Source organism: Amblyomma mixtum, chromosome 8, assembly GCF_055824585.1.
Source record: "Amblyomma mixtum isolate Tamu chromosome 8, ASM5582458v1, whole genome shotgun sequence".
In the NCBI taxonomy this organism is placed as follows: domain Eukaryota; kingdom Metazoa; phylum Arthropoda; class Arachnida; order Ixodida; family Ixodidae; genus Amblyomma; species Amblyomma mixtum.
Genome location: NC_143019.1, coordinates 116,331,701 through 116,346,816, shown reverse-complemented (window position 1 = coordinate 116,346,816; position 15,116 = coordinate 116,331,701). Strand labels below are relative to the sequence as shown.

The 15,116-nt window shown below is 48.4% G+C and overlaps 1 protein-coding gene across 1 annotated transcript in view; it reads right to left on the bottom strand.

Annotated features, from left to right (window-relative positions):
• The window catches only part of LOC149334055 (membrane metallo-endopeptidase-like 1), a 29,893-nt gene extending 21,658 nt beyond the window's left edge, over positions 1-8,235 (bottom strand). The window contains exons 1-2 of the mRNA XM_089557849.1: positions 8,123-8,235; positions 1,587-1,774 (exon numbers count right to left, since the gene is read on the bottom strand). Coding sequence (XP_089413975.1) covers positions 1,587-1,774; positions 8,123-8,167 — 233 coding nt within the window. The 5' untranslated portion in view covers positions 8,168-8,235. The remainder of the gene's footprint in view (positions 1-1,586; positions 1,775-8,122) is intronic.
• Between the last annotated feature and the right edge of the window lie 6,881 nt (positions 8,236-15,116).

Here is a 15,116-nt window from a genome sequence, read left to right as displayed (position 1 = left end):
GAGCGCCACCGCGTTGCAGCGTCGCTGGGCGCTAAAATGAAGTAGAGCTGCCCGTGCCCGGAGCGTATACCGGGCATGCACAGTTCGGCCCTAGAAGCCTGCGATATCGTACCTCTAGTTTTGGCGCTCCTCGTCAACTCCGAGATTTCCGGATAGGGGTGATTCCGGACAGAAAAATGTCAGACGCCAGCAACCTACCATCCTCGGGCAACCTTCCGCCTGACAGTACCTCGCGCATACGGGACGTTGAGCGAGGTAGCGTCGCATAAATCCGCTTATGATCCGCGCCTTCCAATCGAACTTCTTCGAGGCATTCCAGATTTGTCCCGTAATCACGCATCAACGTTGCGCGCTCTATGTTACAGTTGACAAAAAGTATAGGGCCTCAATGTTGCATTCTGGTGCTACATGTTTTCTTTTCCGTATGCTCACCTTTTATGCCCTGCGACGGGTTTTCATTTTCTCGCAATGCAGCCATCTGATGCGAATGTCCTCTTTGAGGATATGGCTTGCTTATTCTAACAAAACAGTCCTTGGTTACCAGTAGTGCTTTCCCGCCAGTCGCGTTTGCCGTAATTTTCCCGCAACACCCTAAAATTTTTAGATAACTTACAAAAAAAGATATTAAGAAAATTTAACTTTATGTGCCTAGTAAGTCTATTCAAAAAACGACGAAACAAAGGCTACAGCCGTGATAATTGACCGCAGTTGGATAGCAAAATCTTTGCTACTTCCTCCACTCGATTACCATACGCGAATACTGTTGCGTAACGGCAAGCCGATGAAGAGAGAACGACAGGAAAGACAGCTATGCCACAATTTAATGGCCGTGGGTCTAGAACGGGCTCTCCGTGCCGCGCCACTGCCCACTTTGTCGTCTTCTAGTCCGTGGACACTACCGGGTGTCGCCTACCGATCGTCGAGATCGCGCTATCTCGAAGAATGGCAGTCACGACGAAACAGAAGTGACGATGGTCGTGACACGAGGAATGAATCCCCCACCGTGGGTATGTGCCATTAAGCCTTAGGACATCATCATCATCAACAGAGAAGAGAAGAAGATGATGGGCTTGCCGTCGTGATTAAAGAGATGAGATGATCGGATGAGCACTGGCCCACAAAGCTTCCGGCACACAGGCAACCTTGAGCCGAAGGCCGAGGAGCATGGGCGCACCAAACGGCATGGGCGGAGCGACTGTGTGCTCATGTGCCTTGGATCGGTTGGGTCGCTTGGCGCCCGATCAGTAGGATCATTTTCGTCGTGTCTTGTGGTAGGGGCGGTGGACGGGTCCAGGGCAAACGACGAGGTCGGCTCTGATCAGGCGGGGTGGGGCACAGCCGAGCGGTGCGGACCAGGAACACAAGGCTGACGACCACGGCAGACACAGCACATCGAAGCTCCAGGACAAGCATGGCGATGATTACCCCACACGTCCCACCAAATGTTACGCGATGGCAAGGGAATGAAGAGTGAACGACATGAAAGGTGGCTATGGCACGATTTAGTTGCGGTGGGCCTAGGGCAAGGGCTCCGTGCCGCGCAACTGTCCATGGCAATGCAATCAGCCAACTTAGCTACTGCTTACCTGTGGAACCTGCAGGACATGGTTTCACAGTGCGTATGTGCCCTTGCAGGTACCCAGGGGAATAGGAGCAGGAAGATCACAGCAGCACCGACCAGGATGGCAAAAACAAGCATAATCGGGAACCCCATCGCCTGCAGTGACTCCGAGCGGAGCAGCCGACTGGAACGACTGGAACCGGCCGTGCGCTCCTGCGAGAATCATGTTGGCAAATTTGGCGATCTAATGGTACCACCGATTAAGCAAATCCGAAAGTTGGGCCAGTTGCTGAACGTTCATGATGCAAAATAGAGCGCAACAGATAAACCAAAGAGGGAGCGGACGAACCAGACAAGGGCTTTGTGCAGACAAGCGTCGTCCTGTCCATCCTTCGATTTTCGTTCGTGATATACATCATGGACCGCAGATGACGCCTCTGTGGTGTGCTATGGTCCCCAGATAGCAGCAGTTATGGGACGTTTAGTTTACATTGTAATTTCAAAGGACAGCTTTATCTGATAAAATTTCTCTCATTGATTGCCAGTTATACCATCGTGGGTCATACCTGAGCGCTTGATCAGTATGAGTTTGCTTATTTAGCTTCGCCAAATAATCAATGCAACGCTCGGGAACATTTTCAAGCCTTTTTTCGTCCAGCGTCGGCTTTCAGCACCAGCCCCTAAGCTATCAAACCACTGTGACAACATTTCACGCTACTGACTTCGAATTAAGTGCGTTACTACGAGGGACCTCAATATCTGCTCTGCACTTACCATGCCCTGCCAAGATCGGTTTTCCTTCTTGATTTCAGCCATGAAATTAACGCTAATTGAAGCTCCTCCCCAGCGAAGACGGACTCCCTCAGTGTTATCGTACCACACAAGGCATGGCCACCATGACGAAAGAGGGAGTGCACTAATTTCGGAGCGACGCCGCGGCTTATGTTTATCTCCTGCTGCCCATGTCATATTTAGTCCTAACAGCAGAGGCACGAATTATTTCCTTCTTCTCGCCAAGACTGTGTGGCATACATGGATGCCAAGCGTGTCGACAGAGCAAGGCGCTTCCCCCGCCGCCGAGAAGACGCAGCTGGTGGTCACAGGCAGCGGAGGCACTGCCGAGCACACTTGGCAATAAGGGTTGTTTACTAACAACGCCTTACGAACAACTTCTTAATCCAGCGAAAGACTGTCTATGTGTATGTCGACACAGCGCGCGCAAATGAATCGTATGAAAACCATCGCACATAAGGTGGTTGAACGATCGTTCGATTGTAATCAGCAAATTTTGGGCCTCCGGATATTGTGTCCACATGCCAGCATGAAGCTTAGGAGGTATTGTGGATATTACAATCAGTTTTTCTATTGTATCCTGTGCTGGACGGCTCCACTGTTCCGACTGATAGACTGGCGCTCCTGGCGGCACATGTATGCAGATTTGGTGCGGCTATTCAGCTAGGTTCTTAGAGCGACAGGTCTAATCCTCGAGGTGCAACTCGCGACTTCGATGTGGTTGAGACACTGACCTTCAGCGCCGCACCTTCAGCGCCGCACAACTTGACAGCGAACTTAACTGCCATTGTGGTATGGCCCTAGCTAGAGCAGTGTGACACGTGATCATATGAACATGACCACTAGGTACCTGACCTTGACATTCGATTTCCGAGAACGGGGACCATGCTTAACAGAGCTTTCGCTCGTGTAACTAGGTTGAAGCCGTGTTCAATCCAAGCCGTTTTCGACGAAGGTAAAACTGCGATCGGCTGTGATCGCCACGGATCTCGATCGGCGCTGCCGAGTCCAACGTCCATGAATGAATTAGACAAACGAAACATCGCAGGCGCCTTACTGCTGTTGTTGACAGAACGTTAAAATGTGTGTCACACGTAGTGATCGCGCGCAACATACTCGCGTTCGATCGAAGAAAGCTACATAAAAGGAATGGTTATTAAGGCGGAAGCCTTTAATGCCTCATACTGTCGTGACCAAGGAATGTTCGCAAATGTGTCCGCGTTTCGGCGCCACTGCTTAAAAAAGAACTGTGTCGAGGCTGGGAAGCAAAGCAGGGCCTTTGGTATTCGAAGCACAGACGCTACCACTGCGCCGCGAACACTCATGCCTTAAGCATGAATACAGGCGCATGCAGTGAATGCATGGGTTTCATAAATAAAATACAGGAACTAACAAACTAAAAATCAGAGAAAACCCCAAAATAAAAAATAAAATGACAGAAATGAAATCTGAAAAATAAAAAAGAGTGCGTTAGGAAACGCTTTTTTCTCCGGGTTTATCGATCATCTGATTAGTCAATAGTGGAACATAGGAGACCATTTTTTAGAACTTCCCCGTGATTAGCTAATTTTGTTTGTGCACGTGTAAAGATTTGGTGTGCGGGCACAACTTGACAATAATCCCCCTGGCTGTCAATTATAACATGCCATGACACCGCATTTCACAAATATTTTCACTGCCTTTTCCAAATAATTTCCTTTGTCACGTTCCGCGCAATCGATTTTGAACTTCGTGAGAATTAACCCACACCTTATTGAAGAACTTAATCGAAGACCCTTAATTGGAGAAGTAATTAGTCTTACTCACTTACTCATACCTTCCAGGTAAAAAGCCAAAGTGTTCCTCAAGAGTACATTTCGTTTTGTGTTATTATATTGTTCTTTTTTTTTCAAACATTTTTTTTTAAGTATTGCCAAACGGATGAGCAGGCTAAACATAACACACTAAGAACGCTGCGAGGCACGCTATCGTTCTGAAAATAGAGGCAAGAAACGCCACTTTGCGTTTGGAATGTACAGCGCACCGCACGCAGGCAATGGCATTTAATTTTTCCAGCTGTGAGCCATGAAAAGCAACGCTAAAATTCGGCTAAGCGACTAGGAGGTTCGCGATCATGCCCAAGATTAGAGCCGGCCTCAAAGTTTGTTTGCGTAAGCAAAAACTCCTGCTCACTAAAAGATTGCCTCGCTAAAACTACAGCAACTTTCGGATACCTTTGCCGCCAAGAATTCATTGGAAGGTGCAGTATGTTGAAAGGAGACCAGATTGGATTTGCCTTTTCCATAGATGTTGAAGATCTTTTTTATTATATACCACATAAGGACATGTTTATTGCTGTCAGACAGTGCATTGAAGCAAACGGTACTGTCGCCTTCCAGAATACAGCCGGCTTAAGCGTAGATAACTTCATGTCACTTTTAGAATTTTATATCAACGCTACTTTTATCGAGTTTGACAACCGGCGCTATCTACAGCGCCAGGGCATTTGCATCAGATAATTGTCGATCCAGTTTCTGCAACATTTTTTTTTGCATCATTCGACAACAGTTTGGCTTCACTAACTGACGAAGGCAATGTCCTGAAAATTTTTAGACATGTAGACGATTTTTTAGTAAATTTAAAGGAAAGTGACCAAGGCCGGTATGAGTAAATTGCGCTGAATATTATAGAACAATTTGTGCAACATGGAAAAAGATTCTCTTGTACGTACGAGTTACCTGTGCTTAACCGCCTCCTGTTCTTGGACCTGAACATCATGCTCGGAGAAAAGTGTGTATGCTGGTGCTACCGCCATAGAGCCAAGAAAGATTTCTTGCCTTTTGATTCGGCCCAGTCAAAAACTGTTAACAGGGCTATTGCCACCCTTTCTCTTGTTAAGTCGTGCCCTCACATGTTGCAAGAGAGTTTTCGGGGTGAGGTAGCCAGGCTGCGAAAAGCAGGGTTCCCTGATCACGTGTTGCCAGCTGTGGCCGAAGCCCTCCTACAGAAATTCAAGGGTAGGCAGAAAAAGACACGCAGAAAACAAAGATCCCGGAACGCCAAACCAGTGGTTATGCCATACATCCACAACGTGTCCCATAACCTAAAAATGGTAGGCAACAAGTACGGCGTTCCGATGGTGTTCTCTCCGCCTTGTAAACTGGTCAAGATGTGTCCTAAAGTCAGCAGTAGTAGCGCTGCAACATCCGGCTGTGGAAAAAAACACGCTAAGCCCTTTGTCCGGTGTGCCACGGGTGTGGTCTGCGAGATCTCCCTTTCTTGAGGCGAAGTATACGTTGGCCAGACAGGGCGTTGTGTTAACGAACGTGCCAGGGAACATGAACGAAGTTTGGGAAATGCATCAGACTCGTGCCTGATTCTACCCGCCCATTGGATCAGAACTGTGAACCACGGCTTAACGTGGTGGTGGTGTGATACTTTTATTAGAACAACCTTTCTATTAGGCGTTCAGTATGTCCTGGGCCAAGGCGACGAGGGCCTATTGCAGCTTCAGATCCAGGGAGGCGAGCCAGATGGGCCACGGTGGGGGTGGGGGGAAAGGATAGGCGGGGGACTGGAAGGCTGCGTTGCACTGTGTAAGGCAGTGTTCTATGTCTGCATATGTGTGTGGACTGTTTGGGCACTGAGGTGTGGAAGTGTACCGGTATAGGTAAAGTTTGGCTGGTGTATGTAGGAGATTAAACTGTATTCGGCGAAGAATGTGAGCTTCACGGATCGATAAGGATGGGTGCGGTGGTGGTAAATCAGCTAAACCCAATTTTTGCTGCGCGTATTATTCGTCGACAGTGCGTTTGTAAGCCCTGACCGCTTGCTCCGTCGGTGGGCTCGTCCATGGGATCCCCGGCGTCCGGTGTATAGTTTCGCAGGCAAGCTGGTGAGCCAGCTCATTGCCGGGGATGCCCATGTGACGAGGGATCCACCGGAGGGTCACCGGTAGTGGGTTTAATGCTAAGAGGGCGGCATCTAAGGCCGATCGGGTAGGGAAAGGGAGGGCTCTTTCATGGAAGGCACGCAGATCTGCCTGCGAGTCTGTATAGACAACGTATTGGGGGGCGGGGGGTACGGTGACAAAGTGTGTGATGGCATCGGCGATCCCGGGTATTTCTAGGGCGAGCGTGGAGGGTGGGGAGGTGTATGGACAGCTTGTGTGAGTGCTGGTTGTAGAGATGGAAGGGTGGAGGAAGAAGGCTGCTGTAGAGCCCGCGGTTTCCGTGAGACAGGCGTCTGTGTAGGCCACCGCCGTAGCTTCCAAAGGTGGCTTGTGGTTGTATGCGTATGCTTGGCGGCGGCCTGCGTGTGTGTGTGCGGACATGTTGCGGGGAATGGGTGCGAGGCGGACGTTAGGGGATGGATCGGAGACTGCGGTGGGCGTGGGAAAGAGATGGGTGCGTAGGAAGTCTGGGAAAGTATCCACCGTCCAGCTCGTGTGCTCGACAGGCGGATGATTTGTCTCTCCCGGTGCAGGTTATTCAAGGGAAGGCAGAAAAAGACACGCAGAAAAGAAAGACCCGGGAACGCCAAACCAGTGGTTATGCCATACATCCACAAAGTGTCCCATAACCTAAAAAGGGTAGGCAAGAAGTACGGCGTTCCGATGGTGTTCTCTGCGCCTTGTAAACTGTCCAAGATGTGCCCTAAAGTCAGAAGTAGTAGCCCTTCAACATCCGGCTGTGGAAAAAAACACGCTAAGCCCTTTGTCCAGTGTGCGACGGGTGTGGTCTGTGAGATCCCCCTTTCTTGTGGCAAAGTGTACGTTGTCCAGACGGGGTGTTGTGTTAACGAACCTGCCAGGGAACATGAACGAAGTTTGGGAAATGCATCAGACTCATGCCTGAATCTACCCGCCAATTGCCGTTCTTGCAAGGATCTAAACGATCAGAACTGTGAGCCACGGCTTAACAAAATCAAAATTCTAACCTGGAGCAAAGATAGATTAGCTCGGGAATTATCCGAAGCATTTTTTATCAAGGCAAGATGCGACATGTGTGTCAGCACGGCTTCTGTCTCCCTGCATGCCAGAGAATTCAGATTGCTTGAAAATAAGGGTCGAAATGCATTCTGCTCACCTTAATCTACCTTGCTGTCATCTTTCAGAAGAAAAAAAAAAGCGACCTCACTTTACTCTTGCCCCCGTCCCGTTTCCTTGGCCTTTCCTTCTGTGGTCAGTCGCAGATGCGCATGCGCTCACAGTCGTCATTTCCTCTATGTTCTACGAAAAACGTGTTCAATAAACATAGTTCGTCAGCGCCCGTCCTGTCATGCCCTCTGTGTATTCGTCCTAAAAGTTAGCGCTGCCTAAATTTGAACGAAAGAAAACTACAGAACCTTCTGATTATGTGCACATAACTTCTTGAAGGAGCGGGCTTACACAGGTCGGCAATTTTAAGCCATCTCGAAGGATGCTCGCAAGCCCAAGCATAAGGCCGGAGAAGGCTTTATTTCGGGGGCAACTTTTGGCGCCACCTGTTGCGGCTCGTCGTCACTTCCGAAAAGTCACGCGACATTTCCGCGCACACGCACTGCAGTGGGAGGCCCCGCATTGACCACGTCCCTAACTCATAATGCTGGCTGAATGTTTTTTTTTTCCAGGCTACTAATGACGACGGCACATGTAATAATACAAGCCTTACGTGGGCACTATAGCTGATGCCGTACACCATACACAATGCACGGGTCATTAGCAGTCCTATGACACAGGGAAAGCGCACCAGAAATCTTTAGGTACGGCGACTTGAGTGCGTATTTCAGAGCAAACCCGCTGCCACTCACCGTGAGAACCGACTGTTCCGAGTGGGCCTTGAGCATCGCGTTCATGGCTTTCAGGGAGTCTCGCTTCTTGCGTCCCGGGGATATCGTCAGCGTCGCTGCACCATGGGTGCCTGACCGAGGCGCCGCTTTGCTGCGCTGTTTGCTGGCCACTGTCTTGGCCTGCGTCCCCGCATTGGAGGCGGAGGCAGATCCGGCTGCAGCTGTGCCCGGCTTCGGCTGTTGGGCTGACCCCTGCAGTGCGTGCAATGGGGCGGTGTGAGCGTATACCAGGGGCAAACACGCAGCACCGTCTTTGTTAAGCGCAACCAGGCAATGGCGTAGAGCTTTCAGCCATATATTCAAGCCTTTGCGGCGCCTGTAAATATCAAACATTCACGAAATGTGCAGGCACGGCTTTCCTTTATATGCCAAAGATTTAGCACTTAATGGATGCATTTAGCGCTCCGCTGTAGAGTTTAGATGCCAACCCCATTGCTTCGTTACGGCTAAGACTTTACATCATTCAGGCATCACAGCGATGATGCATTTGAAGCGATTACTGGTATGCCCTCAGCAGCGGACATTGAGGCTGGTGTGTATGTGAACTCCACAACTGTATTCCCTTGAACAGTAAAGTAAGGTTCGCTAACTCCAGCTCCCTGTGGTTAAAACACTCTTCGGCGCATTTAGTCTAGCAAGCTTCTGGAATATCCACGGCGCTTGAATGAAGGGGCCTTAAGCTACTTTTATTAACGTCACCGAGTTAAGGACGCTTTTCAGCGAAGGAAACGCTATAGTTTCGTAGCTGCAGTCTTGGGCATTGGCGTTGACGCGTCGAGAAAATCCAGATGGGTCGAAAGGGTCGTGAAGTTACAACCTTATGAGGCAGCGCCGGTAATTCAAACAATCCATAACGGTCACACAGGGTCATGACGTAATTCCACCACTATTAAGTACTGACTCTAAAGAAAGAGCAGTTGCTCTGGAAAGGAAAGCACTCTAGCCGGGACTTGAACCGCTACCCCTGAACCATTCTGCAACCTATGTTCGACTTGTAAAAGGGAAGCCTTGCTGTCTTGTGGTAAATACAAAATAAGAGAAATAAAGATATAAAACAACATGCAATAAAGAACAGTTTTCGCGTTTAAAAAGTGATATGTAAAAAGGACACTAGGCCGCTCAATGCAGCCATTAACACTAAAGCGTGATACCTCAGGGCGCAGAGTTCAAGTGCCCTCCTAATTTTAAATAAGTTTTGTTTTACTTTCTCTCACCCTAGTTCTGTGGATTAGCACTAGAATAACGAACATATCAACGACTGAACAACCTTTCACGGTAATACGGCGGTTGTCGGAAGCCGCTCTTAGTCGATGGCCATCTTTCTCACCTGTCTAAACGGAATGTTCTTTACTCTGCTGTGGCACGCCGTCAGCGTGGCAGTGACAGATGGTTTTGAGCAAGTGACCATTCCCTGATTCTAGTGCCCTGGTGCGAGGGAGGAACTACTACTCTGTACGCTCCTTTTGCAAAGCAAAACAATGGGATGAGCTGCGAGGACAAGAAAGCTGAACATCATTGCACTTGTGCAATTTGGAAAGCAAAGCACAAGAAACAGGTGCGGTATAATTCCGTAGGAGAAGCATCGCAAAGCAGTATTCTTGGACTCTTCAAACTCGTCAGCGAGTTGATCACACAGGATGATAAAACAGCGAAACGGCGCAAGCACAGCGAGGTGTCAAGTCTTCTTAGTATCGGTCTTTTTGCCGTTCAGCTGCTTCACCATCACACATTCCGAAGCTCGCTGTAAGTCCACATATTGGAATAAAACACAGGAACCCCTTCTTTTATAAGTAAACCTCAAATACATCTTACAGACGATTGAATAACGGCTTGAGACACACAGCTATTTCTGCAACAATATCATGCAAACTTCTGAATAGTTTCCCTTTCCTAAATATTGCCGCAGAAGCTGGCCCATCCGTCAGTTATTTTATTAGTCTGTTTCCACCTCTCTGTTGCCGTAGAAGCGCTTAGTGAAGCATCTCCTCTAGCGGTGAGTTTCGACACTAGTTTTTTGAACCTGAAAGCTTTTCTTCGCTCTCAGTTCCATGAAATTTCTTACCAATCTTCGGGAAATGGGGATACACGGAAACTGCATTATTCGAAATTGACATCGAAGGACTACCATCCTGTGCATTCAGTCTTCTGCGGAAATGCTATAAAGATATACAAAAATAATTTGTGCATACTTGTCCTCCTTGGGAATTATAGAGGCAGCTGGAGAATGAAATTTAGCAGCCAACGTTACTTTCACAGCGGTAACATATTAAAAAGGTAGGGCAGAGCACATTAAGCAAAACACGCCTCAAAAATTCACTGCGATCAACCGCGTATCTTTCATAGAAAAACGTGTTGACGAACTCAAAGCATTCACTTTTATAGTTAAGAATAGACGCGTCTGCTCCAACGCTGGCTTACTATTTCAGCGAAGACCGCAGTACAGTAGGAGGAACAAAACATGCGAACTAGTACTCAAGACTACTAGCTGTTACGAACTCGGCGCCAAAATTCGCAATGCTGCCATCGTTCCGCGTACCTTTGAGGCCGCGGCGAGGGTTGACGCATCCGGGCGAAGCTTAGAAGGAACAGCCGAGTGATCGGCCTCAGGAACAGGGGCCGCGTCCTTCTCCGCTTTCACGCCGGAATGACCAGAAGGCGTAGCAGGCTCCGGTGCGGTCGCTGCTGACGTCGAAACGCCTCGCTCTGCGCCGGACTTTCGGCCGCCATCGCCGGGTTCTCTGGTACGGCGCTTCCGCTTGCGACCACCGTGCGAGTGTGATCTCTGCGCCGCCGGCTCAGACTTGGGCTCGGTGAGGACATCTGAGGCTGGGGCGGGTGCAGCCGCGGAAGTCGCGACGTTGTCGCCCTGTACCGCGGAGCAGACGCCGGCGGGACAGGCCTCGGTTGTCGCTGACTGATCTGCGGCCCCTGACGACATGGGACAATGTTGTATAGACTCTCTGGGGTATCGCAGATCAAGAGATCGATTAGAGACAGTGGCGACAAGGCGAAGAGCGGCTTCTTCTCCAAATCTTCAACTTCTTCTGCACGAGCTTGCATTCCGCGTGCTTTGATGCTTCTTCAATGAAACGCCACTGTTAGTCCATTGAAAATTTTTTGATGGCGAAAACTGAAAATAACGATGCCGTGATTTTTTAGACTTCATTACATTTGTGTAAACGTGGATAAACAATGAAACCATGTCCACGTCATTTTTTTGGAGTTGCTGCATTTGTCTTGTGTGCTGGTGCCGCCCAGGGATGTGTTAAGGTTTTGTAGCGGCTTTGACATGGTTACAGCATATGCTTTATCCACAGATTAAGTAGTAGAAGAGGCAGGTGGTTTAGAATCGAACCAACGCTGGTAAGCACGGGCATATCAGCAGTTAGCTTCAGCTATGTGAAGGGGAAGTTTCTGCGCAAGTAGCTGTATTGGTAGTTGAGAGAGCTTAGAATCATCCGAAGACATAAAATATAGTCCGGTGCACTGAATAGGCTGTTCACGAGCAGGTCAGTACATAAAAAGCCCGTTCTCTCTCAAACACACCTGTATGAGCATGGACAGTTACCTAAGACAATTTGTTCTGATCTTAATCAAAAATCAGAACAAAGTGCATTAAGAAATGCCTTGACCTCACGCCTCACAGCACGTGCAGTGGAATTTTCGGAATGTAAGCTTGCCTTAGTTCATTTCATTCGAGATTTGAAACGAGAGGTTGTATGTTGAGTCAGCACAAATTCGCCTCGCAAAAAAGAAAACTTCATTTTCCCGTAATTTTATGTGCGCATGTATTTCGTGCATACCGAGCTTTTTATTATTACCTCTTTTGCCTCTGTCCTGTTTAGCTCAAGATCATAGTGTCAAGGCCAAATCTGCGCAGCCTGTTGCCGTAAATGATGCTAGCTGTCGGGCTATCAGCTAGCCAAGTGCTATGCACTGCTGTCAGATTGGCGCGCACCTAAATCGAGCTGAAGCCGCTTGTTCATTTTCCGAACTGGTGCAGTGAGTCCTTTGACTAGTTTGTTACGATCCATGGTTGCAACGACGCAAAGGACGAAATATGGGAAAAGGGGCACATAGCACAGGCGGTGGCTCTCGATTAAGGCTGGATTAGATATACTTGGTTTTTAAGTAGGAAAAAAGACACGAAACATGTAAGGCATGAGAGTTCATCGTGAAACATAACAACAAAAAATGCACTTACCCGTCAAGGAGCCCCCAAAGGAGTAGGCTCTTCATCCCAATCTTATCGAGGGTTTACTAAGTCAGTTGCGGCATTAGCGATATGGCATGCTTGAATTGCTTTTCGAATGATCCGATGTTTGTTGGTGCTAAACAACAGATTGCAATGCGTATGAAGCTGCGTTTGCATTTGTGACACGAAAGAAGTGTGCCGTTCGTGACTGGCATATGTGCCTGGAAGCTTTCGACATCGGATGCCCTTTGGAGACACTACAGGTTTGCCTTCAATCTGTCAGTGCTCTTTTTTAACACTGCACACTCTTTCTTTTGCTGAAGCCTATTTTCAACTTGCTGGCATTCAGCGCTGTTACCATTTTACCTTAAATTTCCTGCGCACTGTCCGCTTCCTTCTCACGACACCAAAGTGTTGTACATAGTCCGGCTAGGTTGAGAGACTTGCATGCCAAGATTGCAGCTGTTTGGGTACATTTTGCCTTGGAAAGATTTTGGATAAGCCAGAACACTGCATACGGTGATATCTCAATATTTCGGACTCGGAAACGTCGATAAACCATTGTGTACCCTCTCGAGTTGAAATTGTCAAAAGCAGGACGTGGAAGTGATACTGTCCGTTGAAGAGTTCAGGCAACTGTGCCTAATTTTCTTGCAGGCCATAAATGGCTTATTCCGTTTTAACGCAGCACCATTCAGATGGGAAGTACTGAAAAGGAGTGCAGCGAGGGCTATAGGAATTCGAATATCACAAACGGGAGAAACAAAACTCTTCCCATTTCTGCTGTTGCAGCCTCCAAACCCTCTAAAGGATGTTCGATGAAGGGAAATGTCTGGAATGGACCACATGTACAATATCGCTCCGCGGAAGAATAGCGCGAGGTATGGTGTTAATTATCGGTTCCTTTACAGCATCCTCTAGAGCTTACTTTAGGGCATAGTTAAGTGTGGGCTGGCTCAGTCTAGCCAGAGCCGATATGCGTGACGAATCTGTGGTCACGCCTGCAGTGCACGTTGTCTGCACTGCACATAATGCCTGTCTCAAGGGGGATTGAAAAATCAGCGCGGTGTTCTAGCCTGAGGCGGATGCATGCGGCGACTATGTGGGCATAGGAGGTGCTACCACTGCACGTAATAATTGTCCTGTAGTGTCGCAGGCCATTATTAGAGAAAACTTCTCCCGTGGAAGTGCCTGATTGCACTTTTAACCCAGACTGATGGATGAAGTAGGTATGACGTATTAAGGCATAATTATGACGTACGTTGTTCCATCTTTATTGTGTTCAACTAACTTATCATCGATATTATAGTGCATGTTTGAAAGATTATACTACATAATCAATATTTCGTTAGCAGTCTCTTACAATTTTCGAATTTTCAAAAATTTCTCCCCGAGAATGTTGGGCATGGACGAAGCACAATGCGTACAAATATCCATTCGCATAGCCTGGGCAAAGCACCAGGGTGCGCGTGTGCGCGCACACACACACACACACACACACACACACACACACACACACACACACACACACACACACACACACACACACACACACGCACGCACGCACGCACACACACACACACACACACACACACATGCACGCACGCACACGCGCACACGCACGCACACACACACACACGCACATACGCGCACACACACACACACACACACACACACACACGCACACACGCACACACACACACACACACAAAAGGTGTTTCAGGGCAACCGCCACTAATCGTTTGAAATAGCAGGTTTGAGATGAGCAGCTCCCGTTCGTAATTGACATTGTAGTTTTTGGACGTTCAAATACGCGATAACGCTCGCCGCTGTGGCTGAGCAACTGAGCGTAAAACATTTTATTCCTCGGAGAGACCTTGGTGTTCAGAGGTCGCGTCAAGTGGTCGAGAGCACACAGCTCTCGAAGACTTCGTTAGCCCACTCCGCCGCCAAAACTTGTTTTCTTGGGTGAGAGCTAGCCAGCATGGTCCCCACCGCTCGAGAGAAGAAGCGGAAACTAAATCATCCGGAGGTGGCTCTATTTTGCAGTCCCATAGGATATGACGGTACTTGGCTCGCTGGCAGCAGTGTTTAAAGTTCCGGTTTATAGATCAGGATAAATGTGCGCGAGAAGTCATGGGCTGCGTATTGGTCTCGTCTGTAGACGCCGCCACGTAGCGTTTTGTTCTTTATTCCGGCTTTTGTGCGGACTGAGGGAATGAAGAGCGAATTAAACTTGAACACTGATCACATTTCAAATTTCGAGCATGTTCGAGGTCAAAATGAGCTGGGTATAGTGTGTGGAAAGTTATTCTTGCACAATCTTTCCATCATCGTTCACTAGACCTGCAGTAACTTGATCCCCACCTGCTTCTTTTGGACATCTCGACTCCGCTGGCTTCATCAATACCATTCTGAGCTTCTCGCTCCTGCAGTGAGCTTTGTACAATTCTCCAGCTACTTTAACTATCTAATTCATATTTCTAATGACATTGGCGTCACTGTCTGCGCGAACATCTCATGTTTGCCTTTGACTAGTGTTTCTTGACCTCTGATAGGCCACCCGCCCTCGTTCTTTCGAACACGCTCAAACAAAACGACTAAGTTGTAATATTGCCACGTATCATTGTAGTGTCCGTACGTTCGTGCAAGGCCGCAGGAAAGGGGTGTTATCATTTGTGTTCGTGACGCGAGAAGCGACCGGACTAATCTCGACTGATCACAGCCATGCCGAGCTGCATCTACGTGTTTCCAGATTAC